This window comes from Etheostoma spectabile, chromosome 7, assembly GCF_008692095.1.
Source record: "Etheostoma spectabile isolate EspeVRDwgs_2016 chromosome 7, UIUC_Espe_1.0, whole genome shotgun sequence".
NCBI classification, from domain to species: domain Eukaryota; kingdom Metazoa; phylum Chordata; class Actinopteri; order Perciformes; family Percidae; genus Etheostoma; species Etheostoma spectabile.
The window spans coordinates 3611823-3637609 of NC_045739.1; the positions used below are offsets into that span (position 1 = coordinate 3611823).

Genomic DNA, 25787 nt, shown 5'->3' on the forward strand with positions numbered 1-25787 from the left:
AAAAAAAAAACTATGTACAGAAAAAAAAAAAAATGTACAGAGGTCAATGAAACAAGTTTGTACTTGTTACTGCCCAAAACACTTATGGAAATAAACATACTGTACTTCAGTTTCATTTCAAACATATTTATTTTCTGTATATAATACGTGTATTCAGCTTCATTTCAAACATTTTAATGTCTGTGTATTGAGTATACAAGTTTTATGAGCAAGTTCGAAAATATAAATTACTAGTGCATTATTAAAAGGTGGAGTATATGAAAAATATTTTAGAAAAAGGAAGACTTGAGACCATTATTTTCATCACCCAGTGACTGATTTTTATCCGGTTGAATACTGTAGTTTTACATTTCAGCCAGCGTATTAGCTCCTGTAGTGGCTGCGACGAGCTGAAATAAGGTGATCACAATTTTAAAGTGTTGTAAACCTTAATATGAAGTAAAGCAAAAACAAAACAAAGAATTGATTACTTACGTGTACATTTGGGGAGGCCAGGGACCCATCGGCCATCACCACCACAGCTAACAGTGCTCGGGCCGATCTTTGCGTAGCCCGGGTAACACTCAATGGATATAGTGTCCCCGTCTTGGTACTGCTTGACCTGAGCTCTCGTCCAGTAGCCGTAGGGCACATTTGGAGATGGACATGTTATTTCTGTGAGGAAGTAACATTTTTATTCTATCATGTCAAAAAGCAAATAAAAATTGTATGAAGATTAAAAAAGTGCTGCGGGACTAATGGTATCAAGGACCTTTGCACGTAGGTGCAGGATCGCTCCATGTCCCGTTCTCAGTGCACGAAATGTGCCTTTGTCCAATAAGGGTTCCCACACGACAATGATAGCGGATCACACTCCTGTATGTGTAAGGTGGCTCCTGATAGTTGCTGATCTCTGCATTTGTCCCTCTTGGAGGCTCCTCACACACCACAGCTGGAAGATACACAGCAGTGTTTGGCACAAATAAAGAGGAAGGAAAATTAAAGGCCAAGACAAAATTACAGTGTGGTCGTTCACTGCACCTTCACAGGCAGGAACACGTCCGTCCCAGCCTTGGCTCATGCAGTTTCTGGTTGCCTGTCCTACAAGAATATACCTGATGAATCAAAAGTCAGAGTTTCAGAGAGGAAGAATGCTAAATATTTTAAGTGTAAAGAAGAGTATGCAAGAAATCATTGCAGTATTTTTTACCTTACCCCACATCACAGACTGCTGTAGCAGTGTCTCCAAACTGCACTCCAGTATATGCAAACTGTCCGTTTGAAATCTCTCCTGCAGAGCCACACGGCTTTCCTTCGGAGGATAACAAGTTTTAAAAATGTAATGTTATGGCCATAAAAAATATTTTTGATTTATATACACAGAGCATACAAGATTACAGTTTATCCGTTAGTAGACAATATGCATTAATTGCATCTTTGTAATTTAATAGTATGCCATATAAATGACCTATGACTCTCATTTAAACACCTGACTTTGACATACTATATACACACACACGTATTGATAGTATGCAACAACAAGTGTAAAGTCAGTATAGTAGGTTATAAAGTATAGCAACCATAGTAGGTAATGAAGTCATAGTACAGTAGGTTATAGTCATTTAACCTCTAAAGTTTTTTGCATTTTAAGCTGACATACTGTACTAAGTCATTGTATAGTATGCTATTAAAGTTATTGTTTAGTATGTCATGAAAGTCATAGTATAGTAAGTTATGAAAGTCATAGAATGTTGAAAAAAAAAAAAAAAAAAGTATAGTATGTTGAAAAGTGACCAAAAAAAAAATCATAGTATGTTGATGAAAGTGATAAGTCATACTAAAGCATGTCAAAAAAAGTCAGCATGTTGAAAAATTGATGCTATGTCAAAAAGAAAAGAAAAAAAGTCATAGTCTGCTATGGCAAAAGTCATAGTATATTGAAAAAAGTTATAGAATTGTGTGTCAAAAAAGTGAAAAAGGTCATAGTATAGTATGTTGAAATGGTCCCTCTACTTTCACAACTGGCTGCAGACAAGGTGGCTGAGTGGTTAAGGCAATGGACCACTCTTCACGCAACGGTACGAATCCTAACCTTGTAGAATCAGAGTACGTTGTTCTACATCATTTGCTAGTAAACTGGTTGCACAGGAACACTGTTATCAGTTTCTCCCTGAGAAATGTTAATGCTATTTTTAACAGTAGGTTGAGAAAAAAAAAAAAAATCATAGTATAAAAAGTTAAGGTCGATTACACACACAAACAGTATAGTATGTCAAAAAAATAAAAAAATAAAAATAAAAATGAAGTCATAGTATACCATGTCGAAAAGTGATTAAAAACTCATAGTATAGTTAGTCAAAACAAAAAAAAAAAATAGTATGTCAAAAGGTCAAAGTATAGTAAGTTGAAAAAGTCATAGTATGCCATCTTGAAAAGTGATAAAAAGTCATAGTATGTGAAAAAAAGTCATAGTACAGTATGTTTAAAAAAAAACGTCATATTATAGTATGTCAAAAAGTCATAGCAGAGTAAGTATATTATAGTAAGTCGAAAAAAGTCATAGTATGGTGTGTTGAAACAATTGATAAGTCATAGTATGTCAAAAAGTCATAGATTCAATAGATAGTATAAAAGTATAGTCAGTAGTATAGCTAGTATAGTATAAAAAGGTAATAGTATAGTATGTCAAACTAGTCATAGTATAGTATATTAAAAAGGTAATAGTATAGTATGTCAAACTAGTCATAGTATTATTAAAAAGGTCATAGTACAGTATGTTATAAAAGTCATAGTATATTATGTCAAAAAAGTCATAGTATACTATGTCGAAAAAGTCATAGTATTAGTCATAGCATTTTAGTCATAGTGTAGTAGTAGTACAGTATGTCAAGAAAAGTGATAAGTCATAGTATACTAAGTTGAATGAAGTTGTAAAAAAAGTCATATTATTGTAAGTCAAAAAAGTCATGGTATGGTGTTGAAAAAAGTTATAGTTTACTGTGTTAAAAAAAGTTGTAAAATGTCACAGTATAGTATGTCAAAAAAAGTCAATTTACTATTTTGAAAAAAATCATAGTCTAGTATGTCAAAAAAAAAGGTCATAGTATACTACGTCAAAAAAAAAAAGATGAAAAGTCTTGGTAAAGTATGTCAAAAAAAGTCATAAACAATCATAGTTTACTGTGTCAAAAAAAGTGATGTAAAAGTCACAGTATAGTATGTCGAAAAGGTCATAGTATACTAGGTCAAAAAGTGATAAAATGTCATAATATAGTATGTCAAAAAAAAAATCACAGTATGGTAGGTTAAAAGGTCATAGTATAGTGTGTCAAAAAAGTCATAGTTTACTAGCTTGTTACTAACCTAGCTCTGGGGAGTCATTCCCCGGAGTCCTTGTGTTCTTTTTTCCCAGCATGTTCCCTCGGATCAGAGAGGCTCCGAAATCATGGTAGCAGCTGTCGCCATGGTCCCGCTACACGTTCTGTGATACCATGTTCAACTGCTACACTGCAGTGCCCTGCTACGTCCTGCTACGTCCTGCTGTGCCTTGTAATGCCGCACAGCGTCCTGCTATGCTATGAACTACTACAAAGAACTGCTACTACTAATTTTTTCTATTTTTGTTATTGCCACTCTTCATTCTGACCCCAACCGGCCCGTCAGACACCGCCTACCAAGAGCCTGGGTCTGTCCGAGGTTTCTGCCTAAAAGGAAGTTTTTCCTCGCCACTGTCGCACTGTTGCTTTCTCTGGAGGAGACTACTAGAACTGTTGGGTCCTTGTAAATTCTGGAGTGTGGTCTATACCTCCTCTATCTGTATAGTGTCTTGAGATAACGCTTGTTATGAATTGATACTATAAATAAAATTGAATTTAAATTGAACTATGTCGAAAAAGTCATGGTTTACTATGTCGAAAAAGTCATAGTATAGTATGTCAAAAAAGTCATAGTATGTCAAAATAGTCATATTATAGTATGTCGAGAACAGTGATAAGTCATAGTATACTAAGTTGAATAAAGTTGTAAAAAAGTCATAGTATGTCAAAAAAGATTAAAAACGTCATATTAAAGTAAGTATGTTGAAAAAAGTCAGTATACTATTTTGAAAAAAACAAGAAAAAAAAACATAGTTTAGTATGTCAAAAAAGGTCATAGTATACTACGTTGAAAAGAGAGATGAAAAGTCTTAGTATAGGGTGTCAAAAAAGACATAGTATAGTATGTCGAAAAAAGTGATAAACTGTCATAGTAAAGTATGTCAAAAAAGTCATAAACAATCATAGTTTACTATGTCAAAAAAAAGTGATGTAAAAGTCACAGTATGTCGAAAAATTCATAGTATACTATGTAAAAAAATGATAAAATGTCATAGTATGTCAAAAAGGTCACAGTATGGTATGTTAAAAAGTCAGCATACTATCTCATAAAAAAAAACATAGTATAGTGTGTCGAAAAAGACATAGTATAGTATGTCAAGTCATAGTATAGTATGTTGAGAAAAGTGATAAGTCATCAACTAAGTTGAATAAAGTTGTAAAAAAAGTCATAGTATAGTATGTAAAAAAAAAGTTTAAAAAGTCATATTATAGTAAGTTGAAAAAGTCATAGTATGGTACGTTGAAAAAAGTGATAAACAGTCATAGTATAGTATGTTGAAAAAAGGTCATAGTATACTATGTTTTTAAAAAAAGAGATGAAAAGTCTTAGTATAGTGTGTCAAAAAAGACATAGTATAGTATGTCGAAAAAAAGTGATAAACTGTCATAGTAAAGTATGTCAAAAAGTCATAACAATCATAGTTTACTATGTCAAAAAAGTGATGTAAAAAGTCACAGTATGTCGAAAAATTCATAGTATACTATGTAAAAAAATGATAAAATGTCATAGTATGTCAAAAAGGTCACAGTATGTATGGGTTAAAAAGTCAGCATACTATCTCATAAAAAAAAACATAGTATAGTGTGTCGAAAAAGACATAGTATATATGTCAAGTCATAGTATAGTATGTTGAGAAAAGTGATAAGTCATCAAATAAGTTGAATAAAGTTGTAAAAAAAAGTCAGTAGTATAGTATGTAAAAAAAAAGTTTAAAAAGTCATATTATAGTAAGTTTGAAAAAGTCATAGTATGGTACGTTGAAAAAGTGATAAACAGTCATAGTATAGTATGTTGAAAAAAAGGTCATAGTATACTATGTTTAAAAGAGAGATGAAAAGTCTTAGTATGTGGTTAAAAAAAGTCATGTACGGTATGTCGAAAAAGTGTAAAAATCTACTATGAAAGTCAAAAAAATCTAGTTATATGTCCAAAAAGTGATAAAAAAAAAAAAAAAAAAAAAATCATAGCGGGTATGTTAAAAAAAATGTTTAAAAAGTCAGTTTTTCAGGGCTGTATTTTTAAAATATAAATATTTACACAATATCAAATATTTAAAATTTTTATTTTTTTGACGTTTGGACTGTCGTATTTTGGGGGACTTGAGGACCAGCCCCCGGGCTGTTTGGTGGCATGCCAAAAACCCGTTCTATTTTACGATTGTTTCCCGGGGCACGTGAAAAATGAAGTTTTAAAAATTTTTCCCCGCTTTGTTTTTTCCGTATCAGTTGACACAAAGAAAATTTAAAGGGAAAGGGAAATTGTTTTGTTTTTTATTATCAAAACAAAAAATGAAAAAAAAAAAAACGGGTTATTTTCTGTTTTTGGTTTACCTATTTACTATTGTAATTGGGAATTTCTTTTTTTTCCCCATATCAAAACAAAAATCCTTTGGCCGCCAAGTACACGGACCCTGCAGTAACATGGATCAACATTACTAGACTGAAGGATGATAATAGCCCTTACGTTCACATTTCAGCCGCAGTGGTGTCCACTTTCCGTTGATACAATTGCAAAATCTGCTGCCGCCTGCTGGAATGTATCCAACCTCACACACATAATGGACTCTTTCACCAGAAGCGAAAGATGTCCTTGTGATGTACTTGTCAGCGAGAATTGCCTTGGAGTTGTGGAATTTTACTGGCGCACCACATCCCCCTGCTGAACACAGTGACTTGTCAGTTTAGATACAAACAAGTTTTACCACCTCCTTTTTAACAAAGTAGAAATACTAACTCACTTTCTACATCGGGTGATGCAATTTTATCCTGTGAAGGGAGGCACCGAGGGGGTTGAGGCTGCCACAGACCACCAGGACCACATGTGACCCGTGGAGCTCCATCCAGCTGGAAACCCTGTCTGCAGGTAAAGGTCATGCCGTCTCCCACCCGGTGTACAGAAACACCTCCAGCACTGCTCACAGAGTTGGCCACTGCAGGGGTGGAGCAGGTGGTCTCTCTCTCTGAAGAGATCCATGTTAACAACAGATGATTTAGTTTCCTTCAGATTGATTTGGCACTTTCTGATGAAAACATTATCTGCAAGCAGTGTTGCCTTGTTGTGCTAGTGGCTAGATTTAGCTCTGGACACAAATGCAAAATACAAAAACATGACCTAACATTGAACACAATGACATCTTTTGTCACCTTTATTCACATAGTGGAAAATACATTTAAATGAATTAAGGGATTAAACACCTCCATTGTGAGTCACATTCAGACCAGTTGCTCATTCTTGACACACCGCCCACTTTAAATCTCCTCCTTAGGTGCAGCAAACGGTGTGTAAATAATTTGAATGGCTCTCAGATGATGCACCTTGTAACGATGTTCTATTGCTCACCTTCACAAGACGGAAAGTCACCGGTCCAGCCAGACTTCTTGCAGATCATGTAGTTGAGTCCTTTCACAATGTATCTATCAGTGCGGGGAGATAATGTACAGTCACTTATTCTGAGGCTTATTTTGGACAGGTTTTACAGGATTTATTTCAGGTTTCAACTCACCCATCATTGCATACAGCATAAACTTTCTCCCCGATGAAAGAACTCCCTTCATACTGGAACTCTCCGTTGAGCAGCTCACCAGCGTTGCCACATGATCTCTCTGTCAGAGACAAGGGAGGGAGAAACAGGTGCCTTTATTTCACCACATTGCAAAACAACCAAGCTGCCGCAAAGCCTACGTGCCAAACGCAGTTTGTTTTGAAAAGAGGATCGGGGCAACACCTCCATCAGATACGATCCAACAGCAACAAACACCAGCAAGACTATGAATACTGGTGGTTTGCAATCTTTCAAGACGGAAAAAAAAGGACTTTTAATACTCAATAGTTTAATGTTTCTGCCTTTCTGTGCGATTAAAAGGCTACAAATGAATCCTTTTGGTGCATGAGAATGGATTTAAGACAGACAAAATCTAAATAAAAGCTGCTTAATAATCATGTTTAATTTTATTCTTCCATTCTAAAGCATTTTTCGAGGTATTTAGAGCACTAATGTAATGTTGGGTCTCCTTAAACCACCAGTGTTGGAATAGATTTTCCCCCCCCCCACTAAGGTTTTGGCCTATCAGGGTGGCTGTGCCGGACTGAGTCTCTATCTCATCTGTCAGAGGGAGAGCAGGAGTGCAGTCCCCAGAGAAGAAATTTGTTATATCATGGCGCAGATTAGAACCCAAATTAGAAACATGTAAATGGGCTGTATTTATATAGCGCTTTTCTACACCCAACTTCACAACTACACCCAACACCATCCACCATATTCACACACTGGCTGCCATACAAGGTGCCACCTGCTTATCAGATAAACACTCATACACATTTACACTCCAATGGCACAGCATCAGGGGCAACTCGGGGTTCAGTGTCTTGCTCAAGAACACTTTGACATTGAACCTGCAACCTTTGCCAATTGGCAGGCAACCGCTCTACCACTGAGCCACAGCCACCAAACATTAAAAAAAAAAACTAAAATTGCCTAATCATAGAACATGGTGTCAAATTGGTCGTTATGCGTTAAGTTTCGCGAGGCACCATTCTCATTAGGGGCTGAGCCCCCCCTAAAGGTCTGATCCTAGAGCCGCCCTTGCAGAAACGCGAAGGGAACAAACACCACCTTTTATTACTGAACTGGATGCGCGAACAAGTGACTCAGAGAGTACTTACTTTCGCATTTTAGGGTCAGTTTGGTCCATTTTCCTCCAACACACTGCACAGCTCGGCTCCCTGTGGATGGAGTCATGTCCTCGGCGCAGTTATAGTACACCTTCTCCCCGCTGCTGAACTTCGGGGTGTTGGAGTATTTCTCCCCCAGTCTGGTGTACGGGTACTCCGGTGGAGCGGAGCATTCCTTCGGTACTTGGGCTTTTTTTTTTTTTTTTGGAAGAAAAAAAAAGTTTCAATATTAATCAACAACAATCCCAATCTTTAGAGAGTGAATTTCTCTATTTTATGTATTACCTGAAGCATGTAAGGCAAACGCTAAAACCCAAAAATTCCACCCGACGTTCCTCATGTTTCTGGTTGTGTGACTCCGTGGAGTAAAACAGACCGGATCACAAATCACATGCCACCAACAGGTTCAGATCAAGCAATTTATAGAGGAGGAGCCGCCCTGAGACCAGCTGATTAACATAACAACATCACACACACACACACACACACACACACACACACACACACACACACACATTGCACACATGAAACGGACAAGAAAAAGAAAGAAGAAAAACACTTATTGTGAACATTATAGCAACAATCAACCTAACATCAATTTCAAACAGACCCTATAGTTGTAATATTGTGATCTGCATGAATACCTTTAAACCAATGTAATCCTTAACAAGCCAAAACTAGCACACACTGGGCATGGAGATACCCCAAACGTGTACTTAAAGATGAAAGAAAGTATTTTTTAGACTTTTAAAATGTTAGATCTAACAGAAAAGTTTTTTTGTAGGAGGGAGAAAGTCCTGATTTTGGAAATGTATGAAAACTCCAAAAATAATCTAGGGAATGGTTAAATCCTATATGGGAGTTTTTGAGACATCAAGGGAAAAAAACTCCTATCAAATTTGAACCCCATTGCATTTTTACTAATAATAGCCAAGTAGGCAATAGGAATGTAAGAATGTAGATCTTAATGGTTTAGCTAAGTTGACCTTTTCTGTCTTAACCCAGTCTAATGTCATGGATTGTATAGACAATTGCATTATACTGGTAAGTAATTCTAATATTTTCAAAACCTCATTTAGATCAGTACTTAATATTAGAATACAGCACTTCAATCTGCAGCCTTTATAAATGACCATACAGTTGAATCAACACTTCTCTAAAATAGTTTCAAAGAAAGCTGAACATCACAACCTTCTGGCCACTAAGTTTATTGTACAGTGTCATTGTATATTTGGACTTCCCCTGTTTTGGAACACGTCTGTATGGGACTCTTGACCCGGTCAAAGCGTTTTCAGCCTTTCTATCTCTGGTTATTTTAAATTAGGACAAAAAAAACCGTGGTTGGTATTTTTCTGTCGCTGCTATTTTTTGTTTGTTTAATATTTGCAATCAGCGTGGAAATTAATCAGAGCTTTTTATCTGAATCTACTCATTGAAGGATCATGTCAGGCGTCAAAGCAACTTGCAGATTAAATGCTCTGAAACACAAGCTGACCCTTTCCTCCTCTGAGTCCCTGATGACTCACGCTGCAGCTCATGAAAGTAAATCCCGTTCATTTGAAGGCTGTTGTGGGATTTTAAACACTCAGTGGGCAGAGCAATTACTCATTTAGCATGCCACACAGAGCTTTGTGTGTGTGAGTGTGTATTTTGGACAAAGCTCAGGAGTGACTAATAATGGTAATGTTTGGAACAAAACTGTATCTCAGTGTTGTTGATCATGTAAATCTGAGAATATCTTATCATCATGACAAACAGAACGGACTGGGACAGGTTGCATGAGTTGCATCATTTCTGTCTCATTCCCTCTGAGAATGAAATGAAATATGATATGCTCATGACGTCAAATAATTGGTGTCCGTGACAGTTTAATTCAACACCCCATCTTACCATCTAATTCACAAATCTATATATCTTTAATCTTTATATATATAGATATATATATAAATATCTATATATATAAATATAAACTATATACACTTTGGCTTTTAGACTGTGGGGATGTTGGTGTGTCTGGCTCTTTTGGGGACATGAAGTTTAACAAACAGGAAGGCTACTCCCAGTGAGCTCACACACACACATACATACACACACACACACACACACACACACACACACACACACCACACACACACACACACACACAAACTAAATGGTTTTCCTGAGGTCAAATATTCTTAAAACTCTGGTAAAAAAAACCATAAGTCAATGTAAAAACGCATTTAATATAACTTTATTGAATGAAATGTGCACGGCACGGTGTGCAATAAAACATTGAAGATATTTTTAAGACATCCAAATATATTGCCAATCATCCAATTCATGTGAAACATACTTTTGCAGATTATGTTATATAATAATACTGTTGATTACCAGTGTCACAACCTTATAGTCCAATATAGGCACTTTTCACTAATATTGATTTATTGCTGATTTCAAAATCATTTGAATACTAAACATTTGGTTACTATGAAGCTGGTACTTAAACAGTATATTTGTCGTTTCAGGAGTACACTCTTTGCTTTTCCTTATGAAGGAACTAAAATGCATTAAAACTCATGAGCATTTAGAAATATTTGCATCCATTTTTTAGATGTCGAATGTGATTGGCTGTACATTATCACATTATTTCAGTAGAAGGCAAAACATGCATGTACTGTAGGCATCATTTAAGAGAAGAACAGAGTCATTGTCACAGAGAAAAAAAATAGCACAGTAGCTGATGTCCTTTTTGTAGGGCTAGACAAAACATTTCATTGCTTTTTACAGCTCGTGACTGCCCACTGCAAGTTAAACATGCTTTAAATTACATTTCAAAATTAAATTATTACTACATCTTGTCAGAACCACCCATGGAGGGATGCAAGGATTTAAATAGGTAACTTAAAGAAAAAATGGGAGCGAAAAAAACAAAGCTGTACATGGCTTCCTTTAAGAGAGGCACTCTCTTACACTTAAACTAAAAGATAGTAACTTGCATTGAGATATACAGTTGACAATCAACATGCTCTACATCTAATGCAGCCTAATATGACTTTAGAGTACAGTATGTGGAGTGTGCTAGGTACTAATGGATGTGTTTTACTTACTAAAAAATGCCACATAACTGTAAATCTAGATATGAAGGCTTTTGAGTTCATGTATGTGCTATATGTGCACACACTCACTGACACACACATAACCTATTAAAAAAACAAAAAAAACGAAGAATAAACACATATAGGGTTACACAGATAAGGTGTGTAATACAGTAGTTAAGAATGTAATGGCTGAAGCGGCTGGGGATTAAACTGCTGGTCCTCAGAACTGGTGATACATCCATGTGGAGAAAAGCCTGGGATAAATGGCAAAACAAAAGTATGAGATATTTGAGGTCAGGGGTACAGATGTGCCGCATGCTAGACGAGGGAAAAGGCTGAAAATACCTCTTTCTGTGCTTCTTCAACTGCGAACACATTCGTCTGCGTCTGATGCACTGAAACAGTTTAGAGAGTCCTGCAGGGTGCAAAGGAAAGGGCGACGGCATGAAGAAAAACACCAAATCAACAGAGGAATGAGGCGATTGTTTTGACTGGCGCTGACTGAACTTTAGCTAATATTAAAATCTAAACTCACCAGCCAGTGGGAAACACTCCCTTTACCCAAGACAAGTCACTTTGTGAGCAACAACACAGGCAAATACCACATCCAGGATGCTTGTGAAGTGCATGTCTGTTCGTTCTAAACATCTATGTACTGCAAAACATGAAATTACTTCTCTACATTTTGTAGGGCTCTGATCTCTGGAGTAACACATCTCAATATACAGAGCACCGACACACAGCGTAAAATAGTCATCTTTTTTGGGGGCATTTTAGGCCTTTATGTCCGATAGGAAGGCTTAGACTTGAAATGGGAGAGAGAGGGGGAATGCTACAGTGCAGGGTTGAACCTGCGGCCGCTGCGTCAAGTGCTAAGCCTCTTTATATGGGCGCCCGCTTTACCAGGTAAGGTACCTAGGTGCAAAGGAGAAAGGTAATCTTGTCAAAAACATAGAGGAATACATCCGATTAATAATACAGTTAATGAAAATATGTATGGGTTGTAACAAAGAAACATAAAGCTTTACTTGCTTTAATTTTTAGCTCCATAGTTTTCCCATTTCTGTCGGTCTTGGCACACATAATTATCTATCTACAGCCTTTCAGACAGTTTCCTAATTATTAACAAACTTTTCCCCCCATTTACAACTCGGGACGCACCAATAAGACTTTGTCAGTCCTGATATTGGTACCGATACCTGGGCTTTGGGTATCCGCCGATGCCGAGTACCGGTCCGATACCAGTGTTAAAGTAATATATTTATGCCTCACTGTGTGGAAGCAACTGGGATCCTCCTTTTCTCTGTAGGACAACATCAGGCTGTCTTAACATTGGAAAAAATATATATAATTTACTGAATTGCTATTTATTATTAAAATACTAAATTGTGCACCAGCAACTTATTAAATAAGTCTTAATTAGACCCTTAATTAACATGTGCAAGCCAACATTTGAGGCTAGATGGGAAATGGTTATGAAGCTAAACGATGAGATGCAAACCCATAGGTTAAAGCCCGACCGAAAATCTGGAATATGTTGATGGAGGAGTATACGTAAACTGGACCGCAAATTGCAAATAAGTCATTAGTGTGTCTATGAACCTGGTTTCCGCCTTATTCCGCGGAATTATAGATTCAAATGTGGATCTAAAAAGCAATAACACCATTTTATTCGCTTACAGAAAAGGGACAATAAAAATACTTTGAGAGCCTGAGGAAAGAATATGGTCTTGAAAAATTGATTTTTATAGATAGCTGCAGATATGTTATCATTACAAAATAACTGACTAATTAAAAATGAAAAAGAAATCACTCGCAAGGGGCCAATGCTTCCTGAAGACCTTACAATACAGGAGTGGCTCGATTTAGAAAAATGGTTTCATTAAACTTGAGATAAAGTGGGTAAAGCCCTTACGGCCCCACTTCGTTGAGATATTGAATAAATGAGTAATGTTTTACTTTTCAAAGGCCCCTGGAAAAAGGACTGTAATGTTGTTTGAAGACTTTGATTTTGTTTTCTCTGTCAATGGTATGGTTTTTAATATTTACTATTCTTAAATCCCTCCTTACCACCCTTTGTTTTATGTAAACACTGCACTGTACACCTTTCCTCTCCCAAACTATTAAGTTCCCGTCGTCTTTAAGTTAAAAAAAGAAAAATGGACAGCAGAGTAAAAAAATGACACAGATATTGCTTTGATGTAAGTTTTGTTATTTACACGGCTATACTAAAAATACATTTAAAAAAACTTTTAAATGCATAAACAAATTGGTCTAAACGTTTCAACTGCACACTTATATACTACCCAAAATTCCAGTATATAACGTATATGTGATATAAACATACAATAGAAGCTATTTGAGTCGGTATATTAGTATTGGATCGTTACATCCATAATTACATTAATTAATTAAATTAATTACATAATTACATTATAACATTGTTAATGCTCTAATATATACATACAGTAATACTCACTACACTGACCTTGTTTTGTAGCAGCTCTGCGCCCTCAGATACCTCCGAGAACTGCATGCTGGGTAAAGTGGGGGCCTGGGACATGCGTGCCTGTGGAGGGTTGCCCATGCTGTAAAGACGAGGTCGTTTAATCTGGTCTTGGCTGGACAACGGCGTGAAGCTGTTCCGTCGGAGGAAAGCTGGCGGCACAGCATCTGTGCTGACTTTATTCTGGTCGGTGAAGAACAGACAGACAAGGTGGGCTGATTAAAACATGCTTTTTATTATCTTTTACTAATCAAACCTCTCCTACTGAAGGTCTGAATTCACTGTGTCCCATGTAAGTGACTGTGGGAAGGCAAAGAAAGAAAAACAACCGCTAAGACAAACATGTCATGCATATAAAAAGCCATTGTCATGTCGGTCTCAGCAGCCAGGATATCTCTCACCCCATTTAACAAGAGGTTTCTCCATAAATGTGTTTATGTTTTAACACCCACTCTGTCTAGGACTTTTGGTTTAAACACTGGGCAGTATTTAGCACAACCTCTACAACCTGGAAACAGATATGAGGCTGACTCATTTGGAAATTAAGAAAAAAGGTACTGAATGTGCCATTTGGATTCCCTGACTAAACACCGACTTCTTGTGCGGCATTTCAATAAAGTATGTCTTCTTCTTCGTCTTCTTCTTCTAAGGAATTCAGTCACTCAGTCAAAGTCTACTGTTGGGAAATGGAGTTTGAAAAGTCCAGGGGCCAGATGTAAAAATGATGCACATGCACAAAAACCATGCATACAGTACAGTATGCCACTTAGCCACACATCCACTGGTATTTGTAAAAATGGCTGATGTGTTGAAAATGTGCATAACTCCCACATCCTTCAGTCAAAGCTAACTAATGGCTCCTGGAGAAAGCCAAGGCGGATATGAGGAAGTGAATATGAATTCTAATAATAAAGCAGTGTTTATTTTATAATTATCTTTATTTACATTGGGGGCATTATTTCATTTGTTTTTATGTTGTTGTTTTTTTCATTTTATTCTGCAACTATGGGGGCACTGCTCCCGTAGCTTTGGGGTTGAGACACTGACCATGAACCGCAGTGTCCGTGGTTTGAATCCAGTGGAGACCGTCGTTGCATCTCTCCCTGTCTATAAAAGAATGCATAAAAACAGCCAAAACCACTTTCAAAATAGGCACATGTCTCTTTGTATATGAGCACTATGAAGGGGAAAGGGGTATGGATATGTGAATAAGTAATTAAATCTAGTTCTAGCTTTTTTTTTATGAAAAAAACTTGTATTCACTTTCTTGCCAAATCTTGGAGAGGATCAATTAATCTCATATCTGTCCTTTAAATACAAAACTAGAGCCGGTGGTGGTTAGCTAAGCTTAGAGCATAAAAACTGGAAACAGGGGAAACTGCTAACCTGGCTCTGTCTGAAGGTATTAAAATCTACCTACATGCCCCTTATTAAAGAGATTTATAAACACAAAGAGCATTCATATGTCTCCATCATGAGGACTCTGAAGAGAAGACTGTATATCTAGCTCTTGAAAGCGGAATAAGAAACAGAAGTGTTTTATTTGAGTTTGAAGTCTTAAATATAGCCGTGGTTTAAAGCGTTTTTTCCAGTCATCAGCGTAGGAGGGGTGACCAATCCAACAGGCTGCATGCGCTGGGCCCATGCCCTACACTAAACTCTTGGTTGACATTGACAACTTCAGGAAAAGTCACAGGATGTTTGTGACGGAACATAATAAAAAGGTCACAAGCTTACCAATGGTCTGTCCCTGTGAGTGTTGACAGCCCCCACCTTCAGGTCAAACATGTCCACTTTACAACCTAAAACAGAGAGACAGGAGAAATAAATACGTCACAACCCAACAAATAAAGACATTCATTGACTCATGGACAGCGAAGTGACTTACCATAAGCCACAGGAGTGAGTTTTAGGACAGTGTGCAGGGGACACTTCAAGTAGGGTAGATCATCTGTACAAACAAAAGAGCAACCGTAAGACTTTCTGCGCTATTTTTATATCCAGTCATGTTTGTGTTTTTCTCAAATGTTTGGGACAGTACATGAAGCTGTATTATGACTGCACTTCTACATGTCCAATGCGGGGGTGCAATGGGATGAAATGCCAGGCGGAGCTGCACCAACACTGTTTCATTTCTGCAGTCATTAAACTGTGGTTGAGACTTTAAACAGATGCCGCAGCCGTGACCACTTCCTCTGCTGACTGACGAAACCCTCCATCTGCCCATGCCTGATGATGGATTTGAGCAGTATTTTCCACTTTAACCACCCAGTTATATATATATGTATATTAGTCATATTGTTCATTTTTCACTTTGTTCCTATTTCCACACATTTATACATTTGCGTTATTTATCCATCGTATAATTGTCTGTCCTTTGCATCTTTTTAGCGCCATAATGTTGTGGTTTTATCAAAGTTTTAATGCATAAGGACACCGTTTGTTAATTATATTTTTTTGCCTTGACCTTGAATCTTTGCGGTACACTCCCATACCTAACTATTTATGATATAAAGGGTCCACTGTAATATGACTTCTGTCATCTGTCACTAAAATATATGAATGGACTCTCAAAATGGGGAGTCTGCAATCATCTGTTTTCTTTTTTCTGTTTCTGTTGTTTGTACTGTAAATACTGCTTTTGTTTAATTGGGAAAAATTTATAAATATAGTGTCCTAAAACAAAATCTGGCAACATCTACAGAATTTTACACAGAGTTACCCTTTCTGAGTCTTTAGGCATCATACAAAGTCTTATGACATACAGTGCTGCTGGTACTGTATGTTTCAGGTCATGATTTAATACCTGATCAATGTCATTTTCTTGCTTTACAATGCTGAATACAGCTCTTCTTCCCCTCATCTGGTCATGTGCAGCTCATGTTGCTCAAGTCACAACTGTGAAGTTCAATGTCTGATTAATCTGTAAAAAAGACTCAGTGTAGTCTTTAATAGTTCTTTGTTTGGGTTGAGCCGAATGCTTTGGGTCACTTTTGCATATATTGCATTTGAAATATCCAGATTTTGGCACCCTCTTGTGGTGCCATTGAAAACGACAGTGTGTCAGACTACAATTAATTTCTTCTAAAATAAATTGTTTTCTTTTTTGTCCTCAGTCCAGTTTGGCCAAATCATTTACAGCCATGATTCTGCTCTGTCACATAATGTTCCAATGGAACTAACCACTGGTAAATCGCTACGCTTAGGGTACCACCTGGTGGGTGATGCAACACCCACTAATGTCAGATGACGCCTACCAAATTACAACCAACCAGTTTGATTAGCATAAAAGCACCAAAGTTTTTATAACTATATTACAAAAGCTGGATGCTACTGTACTGTACATACGTTAGCTAAAGTGCTCATATTATGGTTTTTCCTTTTCCTTTATTGTGTTATATATCTTCTTTGTGCCCATTAAAGGTGTACAAAGTGAAAAAGCCCAAAGTCCACCCCAAAAGAGACTTACCATCTACAACAGAAATAAGTGTTCACCAACTGCTCCCAACAGCTCTATTATAGTCCAGCCTTTATTTCCGTGACGAACATGCGTCACTTTGTAACACACGTTGGAATGCTCATTATAATTCTGATTCAACCTCTAAATACAATTATGAACCTGAAAATGACCATAATATTAGCACTTTAGGATTTCCACAATGGATGTGTCATGTGCAGTTGTGCTATTTATTGTATGCCTACATGTTGTGGTGTTGCATGTGTTCTTCTCACCAACAAAACAGAGACCTTTACCTGTTATGTTCATCATGAAGTACCACTCAAACACTGAAGCTACACTTTGCCAATTTCTTTTTTTTCTGTCTTTTTCTGGACGTCTCCTGACTGGAGTGGAGCATTTTGTATTTGGTTAGCTCTGTATCATAAACGCGGATGCTTTACTGTCTCATTATGGTTTTGATACATAGGCCTTCATGTGGGTTTTGAATATGTCTCCAGTGTGTCTTCAACAGCCTCAGCAAAAACATTCTGTTTAATTTGACACTGACTCGAGTGAACAATATAGCCTTGAACTACTTCACTAAGCTAACACTAGAGAGATTTTCCACTTTGGTCCCCCTACAGGTTGGATGCGGAATTGTCCATTACATTACATTGTTAATTTCATTCAAACTACATATAATTCTTGCATAATGTAATATGATGGAAAATTCTGCTTCCAACCTGTATAGGGACCGAAGTGGGAAAAGCTCTCTTGTGTTACTTTAAGCACTGTTATAGAAGTTTCACTTAAGTGAAATTATCATATAAGCTTTAGATAAATTATATGCTCAGGGGTATTTGTCTGTATAATGTGAGGCTTTTGTCTAGACATGGATCATGTTTCTGTTTGTGTATGTAACCTGCGCTCTTGTCGAGGAAATAGGCGAGCAAACAGCGCATGACGGCCTGATGACAGATGACCAGCACGTTGCCCTGTCGCTCCAGCTCCATGATGACTGGTTCCAGTCGCTGAACCAGGTCCTGGTAGGACTAGAGCCAGAGGTACATGCAATCAGATTTGGTTTTGTTCGGTTTGATTTTGTAGAAGATTGTTTTCCAATGTATTATAAAAACAAAACGGCAACACAATGGCTAAAAAGCATCACAGACCCTAACCTATCAGGTACAATGAAAAGGGAAAGCGAAGGCTTTTACCTCTCCTCCAGGGTAGCGGTAATGGTACTTGTCCTGGTCCCTCATGGCAAACTCCTCTGGGTATGTTTCCTTAATCATTTCATAGGACATTTCTTCACACACTCCCTAAACACAAAGTAATAAAATCACTCAAAACCCAGCCCCTCACTGTCTGTATCTGTCTCTTCAGGTATACGTCGGAGGACATACAGCATCTATTTCATTAAGGATCTTCCACTGCTCGTAGGGAACTCCCAGCTCCTCTGCCGTCTGAATGGTGCGTCTCAGCTGGCTCGTCCAAACTTTCAGGTCCGACAGACGATGCTCTTCCACAAAACCCTTTAATGCTGCTGAAAACTGACAAAAACAACATATAAAAAAACTTTTATGCTGTAGAATTGACACCTAAACACAAAACAGAAGTTAAACCGTGTACACATGCTAGAAAATGTGTAAACAATGTGTTATTGTTACTACAATGTGGTATCAAATGAGGGCATTCTCCAAAATGTCAAACCCTTCCTTTAAGAGGTTTGGAGATGCTGCCATCTTTGTTGAGTTTGCAAATGTACGAGTGAGATGCATTTGTTAGAGCACCTGTTTCCCTCTCTCTGACAGTTCAGAGTCTCCCCCGATGCGTCCCTCCACATTGTAATGGCTCTCTCCGTGTCGACAGAGGTAGATGGAGTGGGAGTGTACGTGGATGTTCATGAGGTAGTACACTATTTTACTTTGGATGTAGTCCTGCACCCTGTTGACCAAAAAACGACGGCCGACGTTGATGACCTGGATGAAGGACAGGTTGCTGTGAGTCAGAGTGAAAAGAGGACAATGCAAAGTGAGTCAATACAAACAGTAACTGAAGACACTGACGAGTGACTCAAGGATAGGGAAGGCATATCTTGTAATTTTGGGGTAGTCTAAATATCCTGATATTTCTGTTTTCACAAGCTCCCAAACATTCTGTGTGATTACCAGCGACACGGATAAAAAAGATCAACAAAACAAATTATGTGTGACTATTCTCGGTTAGGTTACTCAATTTTGATTACACGTATTAAAACATGTATATTGTGGTTTTGAATCTACAGATATCAGTTCATTTATAAAGACAGCAAACAAATAACAGATAGTCACTGAATCAGTAGTTTTCCTGGAATCGCATGACCTAAATTTCGGACTAATAATTACTACTACTTTGGATTTACCGTATATCAGTTACACAAATCAAAACCCATTAAATAGCAGAGAACCGGAACCAGATTAAAAATGAGCCTGCTGAACAGTTTATGCAAGCACATGTGCCTGCCAACACAAAACCCATAATCTACAAGGCCAACACCAGGAGAGTATTTAGGACATTTAGCCCTAAATGACTTGTAATGTGTTGAGAAGTATTAATCAATTACAAGGCAAAAAAGTAAAGAAAAGCAACTGGTAGGGTAACGCCTTAACAAAACCACTTCTTACTTGTCGTGTTCGTCCGGATCCAAAGGTTGGTATGTCACTTTATAACATTCTATTCTCTTCAGAAAGTCCTCCATGACACTTTCTCTGTCCCTCTCAGGGTAATCTGGGCTGGACACCTTCACATCCTTTACGAAAAGAGACATTTGTAGAGATGATTCACCATGACATCTTACAATTCAAGGACAAACCTGTGCTCATAATTAAGCTTAAAAGTGCCTTAATCTTGTTATGTTTTACATTGTTTTTATTATCTTCCTGCCCTGTAAAGAAGCTTTGAGTTGATGAAAAGCGCTATATAAATTCAATTTATTATTACTATTATTATGAGCATTATTTACCAGGATATTTGTAGCGATGACATCTGGATCGTCACATATTGATTCAACAAAAAACACCTGACAAAAGACGTCAATCATTAGAAATTCTGAAATCATGTGAAAATATATGGGCTTAAATAATGAAAATCCACGTGATGCTGACCTTGTAGGAGTTATTCTTTGCAAAATTAAGGATGAGTTCCCTCCTCTCTCTGGTGGTGTTGGTGGCATCAAAAACCTGACAAACAACACAAGAACAAATCAAATGACAAAAAATATATATTAACAGTGTTAACAGACACACTGTTTGGTGTTTGTGTGCTTACAGCGATCTGGCCTCCCTCCTCATCAAGATAGGCCTTGACATCCTCCAGCGCCACCAGAGCAAACTGTCTGTGGAAACATTAGGAGAAAACTGATCAGGAAATAAACTAGTTTTAAATGTATCTTAAAAGACATAATGTACTAGAATACTTGTAGCCCCATTTGTTAAACAAATACCAAGGGAGGCAGTTGCATAGAAAAAGTGATAAAGTGTTTTTATTGGGTGTAGTAATCACGACCCTGTAAGACATGCAGAGGGACAAATAGGGGACAGGAGTCAATCTACTGCACCAGAGGAGGGCAATACAAAAAAAACTCTCTTACTTTCTAATCTGCATTGCTTCTTTATTGTCATGTCTGAAGAAGTCATACGACTTGTATGACTGCACTGCTTCTCTCCTATAAACTCCAAGGTTAAATACTGTAAGGAAACCAGGAGAGAGAGAGAGGGAGAGAGAGAGAGAGAGAGAGAGAGAGAGAGAGAGAGAGAGGGAGAGAGAGAGAGAGGGAGAGAGAGAGAGAGTTAGTGAAAGTCATGCAAAGCAGTAAAAACGATCACTGAGTCGAGACCTTCGTCTCACTGAGTCTGCCAAACCAGTTCTGCTGCCTTCCGTTTGGGTGAAAGCATAAACAAACAGTGCCCGCTCACAGGAAGTGGTGACATAAATATACTATTAATTAACACAGCATTGCCTTAAGCACAAGATTTCCAGTAAGGTAATATCTCTGAATGAAGTTTCCTGCAGAGGCACACTGCACTGTCCCCTCCAAAAATAACAATAGTTTCATTTTACAGTCACTGTGATATTTCACGGAGGCATTGTTTTTTTTTTTTTATTGGTTGCATTTCCCATGGATGGACCCAGAGTTCATGCATAAAACTAAAAACATGTATTGCTTCTGTACTAACCCTTAGTTGGCACTCCAATCCAGTTGAGGTAGCGTGTCAGCTTCTTGGACATGTAGGTTTTCCCTCTGGCGGGTAACCCAATCATCACTATCACAGTTGGAGAATTGGTCATGTAGGAGGCCCAAGCTGCAGTTTTTACCCACATACACACACACACCACACACACACACACACACACACACACACACACACACACACACACAGATTTTAGTTATTAGGCATACAACAATATTTTATGATCTACATCACCTTCACAAACTGTTAGTTGTTTAACAATTGCCCTCACTTTACTTTAAATTTCCTGGTTGTAATAATAGGGCAGATATGCATACTGTATACACACACGTACAGTATTTACTGAAAGTAAGAAGAGGGAGGGTGGTCAAATAATCCAATGTCACCCCTGTTAGCTGCTTAAAGTTTAGTTGAACATTTCCCTCATACCCTTGTCATCTCACGACTGTTGTGTAATGTTTCTTACAGACCTGCTGCTTAGCAACCCAGTTGAGTAACCCAGTGAAACCTTGTTGGCTGGGACATGAAATGGAAAATATTTCTTTAGAATTCCTTTCTCCCTTTTCTTTTCAGTGTGCTCAAAAAACTATTCCGAGCTCAGGGGAAACAAATCTATCAAAACAAAGACGTGGTGAGACAAGACTGGAATCTGCAACAGGAATGGTATTGCGTTCCACACATATTGATGGAATCATTTCACCTTCCTGATTAAAGATTCCTCAAAGTCTGACTGTGAAATTAAAACAAAGTTGAGCTCAATGACATATTTACCAGCTGACTCTAATGTTGACCTTTCTCATTGCAGTATTACTGTGCTTCAAAGGGTGCTGTGTGTGTTGTAGTACCAGCTTTACAAATACACCCACACACGATATACATTTACTAATAATGACAGAAGGTGTGTTAAAGTTAACATTTAACAAATCAGTGCCTGCTGGAGCCTTATCACTTTTCTTTACTCGTGGCCAACAGAGTAGGATAATGTAATCAGGAGAACAGATTTACAATTTGCAACACATTGTTACTGCATAATAAGAAATAATGTTGTAGTTAAGGAGTACATAACTACTATAGAACAGGTTAGTGCCTCAGATAATGAGTCAACAATTCACCTTAACGGCACAGGAAAAAACAAACTCACAGCATTTCTTCTCATTGGCCCTGAGGTCCGTCCTTTTGGCCTCGGCTGAGCCGTCTGAGGCAGCCGCAGGTCTCTGCTGCCTGGCAGCCATATCACGTGTGTCTGATCTGTGTCCTGCCTTCCTGGGACGGCCAGTCTGGGGACGGCTAGCTCTGGTCAGTGGCAAGATGGGGTCAGCATCTCTGTTGAGGACAAGATTTTGTTGTATCATGTCAAAATACTGAGTGGTGATGCATCAAATGCCAACTGATCCGATGTAAGGTGATAATTCTGTCATGTGTTTTAGGATGTGGAAGACATACAGGGATGACAGAAACAAGCTCACTAAGCTCATAATGAACCTACCAGGGCTTGAATCATTAGTCGGTTATTAAATTTGTTGATCAGACAATACAAGGTCATCTGTGAAGAATTGCTTGCTCACTTGTTTTTTAGGGCCGCAACTGTTAACTATCATTTTCTGTAGTTTATTTTGTAGCTTAACTGTTGGCTCAACTGTTTGAACAATAACATGTTAGACAATCCTAACCCTAACCCTTTTATAGATGTCATTCATGGGAAATGCCCATCATAATTCCCAAAGTCCAAGCTGGCAGGTTCACATGTCTAGTTATTTTGTCTAACCAAATGTACAAAACCAAAAATTTAATTTAACATCAAACATGACTAAGCAAATATCACAATGGAGAAGTTTGTTGAACCAGTGAAATGTTGGCATAATTTGCAAGTAAGCTAACGAGTAGCAACGTGTAGTTAACGTGTTACAACACTGACAGGTATGGCACTGTAGTTTTAGCGCCTTCACCCATTAACGTTACTGATTTCCAAATGTACCCTCTCCTCCTGCCCTTCTACTATCAAAGGCACAACGATATAGCTATATTTGGTTAGGGTACAAACCGCAAATACCAAGCTAGTTAAGTATGAGTTGTGTCACTGTGGCATCCTGTCACAGACACAGCAGAGCTGCCTGGTAACGTACCGCTGGCTAAACTAGCATGCAAAGTTAAACACTTCTGCTTTGACGTATGTGTCGTTTAAAATAAAATAAAACAAGCAGAGTGAGATTAAAACCTCAAATGTATAAACTTACCCCAAATCTGCAGGTGCCGGGTAATATTCACTATATATTCTTTATTAAAATGCTTACATCCGTTTTAATCATAGATGTGTAATATATTAGCTATATAAGATATGGTTGGCTTTCACCGACTCCTTCTTCCCGGATGTTTAAGCTCCTCCTCGCCGGGTGCGGCATGACCCACCCTACTCAGTCTCTGATTGGCTAGTACTCGTTGACTTTGTTGGTTGGATTGGTTAGGTTTTGCCATGAGTAATCCGATTGGTTAGGGTGAGAATGGCAGGGTAAACCAATCAGAGGCAGAGTAGTGGGGGGTATGTCTTCGCCATCACCGCTGGCAACCGCTGGCAACCTAGAAGCATCCGGTTGTGCTTTCAATGTTAAAACCTTGTAAACCCAGCTAACAATTTTTGGTTCCCAGAACGTTCTGGGAACGTTCGTTTTTGGTTGTGGGAACGTTCCCTGAAGGTTTGTTTTGGTTGTAGTTTGGTTGTCTGCTGGTCAATTGGAAGGTTTTCTTAACGTTCCGGGAACGTTCGTTTTTGGTTACAGCGAACGTTCTCGGAACGTTCTCCTAACGTTCTCTAAAAGTTACAACCTTTAGAGAACGTTAGGCGAACGTTCCGAAAACGTTGCAACCTTTAGCGAACGTTAGGAGAACGTTCCCTTAACGTTGCAACCTTTAGAGAACGTTAGGGGAACGTTCCCTTAGCGTTGCAACCCTCAGCGAACGTTACGCAACGGTCTCTTAACGTTAGGGGAACGTTCGCTGTAAAGATACTGGCTTGCCAGTATCTTTTGATTAACATCAACCACCGGTAGTTACCGGTATCTGCAAACATAACACCTGTTAGGGTAACACTCGATTTGTTTGGACACGTTACAGCCTGTGATGGAAGAAGTATTGAGATTTTAACTGAGATCTTGTATTACAAGTAATAATCTTGCATGAAAAATAAGTCTTGTACGCATGACAACAAAATGTAAGCTACTTAAAATATAAAAATAGCTCTATGTGTAAAATAGCATCATTTGGACTGTTATATTTATGATATACATATTGTTGGATTCTTATACATTTTAGCAATTTTATATATCGTTGTATTATATTCTATAAACTACGGAAGCCGAGAACGGCCATGGATTTTTTTTTTTTTTAGGCACCGTTATCTCGTGATAACGACTTATTAATTCGTTATCTCGAAATAACAAAGTTTGTTTTATCGAGATAACGAATTAATTATTTCGTTATCTCGACATAACAAAGATCGTTTTATTCTGATAATAAATGTATTATTAATGTGTTCGTCTTGAATTCAAACTAACGCGCTGCCACGAACGGCTTCCGTAGCGCCGCTGGCTGCAGCTGTAGCCTACTGGTAAGTTGTGCGATCCGTTTGTAAACAAATGGGAGGCTGACAAGCTCCTAAATATCTGGCGGCTTCAGCTAAGGTAACGTAATTGTAGGCTATCGTTAACTTAGCAATGTGATGTGAAACTTAATTAAATGTTTATTAATTCATTTAATAGTGCTTTGATATGTGACTGGGTTTGTTTAGGCGCTACCGGTTAGCAGATGGAAGGCTGACAAACTCCAATCTGTCCGGCTGCTGCAGATAAGGTAACGTAAATGTAGGCTAACGTTAAATTAGCAATGTAACGTGAAACGTATTTAAATGTTTATTAATACATTTAATAGTGCTTTTATATGTGACTGGGTTTATTAAAGGTTTGTTACAAAGCATTACAATGGTCAAATTCAACTGTGGCAATTACATATGCAGAAGAACTATGACAACCCTTTTGTATAAGGGCCTAACGTCAAGAATTGAACAACTTTTCTGCTCCTAACAATGACTACATTTACTGTTGAATCCTACAGATCACCATGGACCTTTTCCTCTCACCCTTTGGGAGGGGAAAGGGGGGTGTTCCTGAGGAAAAAACCGGGCAAGAAGGGCAGAGGACAAGGTGAAGTAGCAACACAATCTGAGTCAATTTTCAAAAGCATTGCCTGCTAAAGCTAAATTTACAAATGAAAAAGTATTGTGGTTCACTTTGGTTGTTGTAAGTCTGTCAAATCATAAATCTGAACCATCTGGACATTGATAATGGCACAATACCTGTATTTACCTGCACAAGATGGACACAAAATAATTTATACGACCTAAGTTAATACTGGTAACTACTAAATTGCAGCAACGGTTGGACACACACCCTCGCTGTTAAAAACAGATAAACAAAAACAGCTATGACCAGTGTACATTACGTTCTCACTCA

General features: G+C 37.9%; 2 protein-coding genes across 7 annotated transcripts; both read right to left on the bottom strand.

Moving 5' to 3' along the window:
* Nucleotides 1-216: 216 nt before the first annotated feature.
* Nucleotides 217-8486, bottom strand: si:ch73-217n20.1 (complement receptor type 1). 2 transcript variants are annotated; one of them, XM_032521867.1, is made up of 11 exons: nucleotides 8314-8486; nucleotides 8020-8217; nucleotides 6860-6959; nucleotides 6697-6770; nucleotides 6095-6316; nucleotides 5821-6012; nucleotides 1195-1291; nucleotides 1021-1094; nucleotides 752-931; nucleotides 475-654; nucleotides 217-389 (listed from the first exon to the last, which is right to left on the bottom strand). In XM_032521867.1, exons 1-11 carry the CDS (start codon nucleotides 8366-8368, stop codon nucleotides 364-366), a joined length of 1398 nt encoding a protein of 465 aa, XP_032377758.1. In that variant the 5' UTR covers nucleotides 8369-8486; the 3' UTR covers nucleotides 217-363. The 2 variants fall into 2 exon arrangements, with proteins under 2 accessions (XP_032377758.1, XP_032377757.1); XM_032521866.1 differs by having other exon boundaries at nucleotides 5821-6015; nucleotides 8314-8485.
* Nucleotides 8487-10240: 1754 nt separating this feature from the next.
* pfkfb2a (6-phosphofructo-2-kinase/fructose-2,6-biphosphatase 2a) lies at nucleotides 10241-23807 on the bottom strand. Of its 5 annotated transcripts, none has more exons than XM_032521862.1 (18): nucleotides 23520-23807; nucleotides 22427-22608; nucleotides 21271-21396; nucleotides 20685-20781; nucleotides 20363-20429; nucleotides 20200-20274; nucleotides 20058-20114; nucleotides 19720-19844; nucleotides 18847-19054; nucleotides 18460-18606; nucleotides 18271-18375; nucleotides 17976-18105; nucleotides 15503-15565; nucleotides 15352-15416; nucleotides 14662-14721; nucleotides 13597-13797; nucleotides 11454-11523; nucleotides 10241-11362 (listed from the first exon to the last, which is right to left on the bottom strand). In XM_032521862.1, the coding sequence occupies exons 2-17, from the start codon at nucleotides 22515-22517 to the stop codon at nucleotides 11470-11472; spliced, it is 1671 nt and encodes a 556-aa protein (XP_032377753.1). In that variant the 5' UTR covers nucleotides 22518-22608; nucleotides 23520-23807; the 3' UTR covers nucleotides 10241-11362; nucleotides 11454-11469. The 5 variants fall into 5 exon arrangements, with proteins under 5 accessions (XP_032377753.1, XP_032377752.1, XP_032377754.1 ...); XM_032521861.1 differs by having other exon boundaries at nucleotides 13588-13797; XM_032521863.1 differs by lacking the exon at nucleotides 20058-20114 and having other exon boundaries at nucleotides 13588-13797.
* Between the last annotated feature and the right edge of the window lie 1980 nt (nucleotides 23808-25787).

Excerpts from the sequence above, each read along its gene's own strand:
- si:ch73-217n20.1 (XM_032521866.1), bottom strand. The coding sequence starts at position 8,368 with ATGAGGAACGTCGGGTGGAATTTTTGGGTTTTAGCGTTTGCCTTACAT. Across the intron at positions 6,317-6,696 it reads TGACTTTCCGTCTTGTGAAG|AGAGAGAGACCACCTGCTCC; the intron begins GTGAGCAATAGA and ends GGATCTCTTCAG. Across the intron at positions 932-1,020 it reads ACGTGTTCCTGCCTGTGAAG|CTGTGGTGTGTGAGGAGCCT; the intron begins GTGCAGTGAACG and ends TGTATCTTCCAG.
- pfkfb2a (XM_032521861.1), bottom strand. The coding sequence starts at position 22,517 with ATGGCTGCCAGGCAGCAGAGACCTGCGGCTGCCTCAGACGGCTCAGCC. Across the intron at positions 15,566-17,975 it reads TTTCCTCGACAAGAGCGCAG|ATGATCTACCCTACTTGAAG; the intron begins GTTACATACACA and ends TTGTTTGTACAG. Across the intron at positions 13,798-14,661 it reads CACGGACACTGCGGTTCATG|AATAAAGTCAGCACAGATGC; the intron begins GTCAGTGTCTCA and ends TTCACCGACCAG.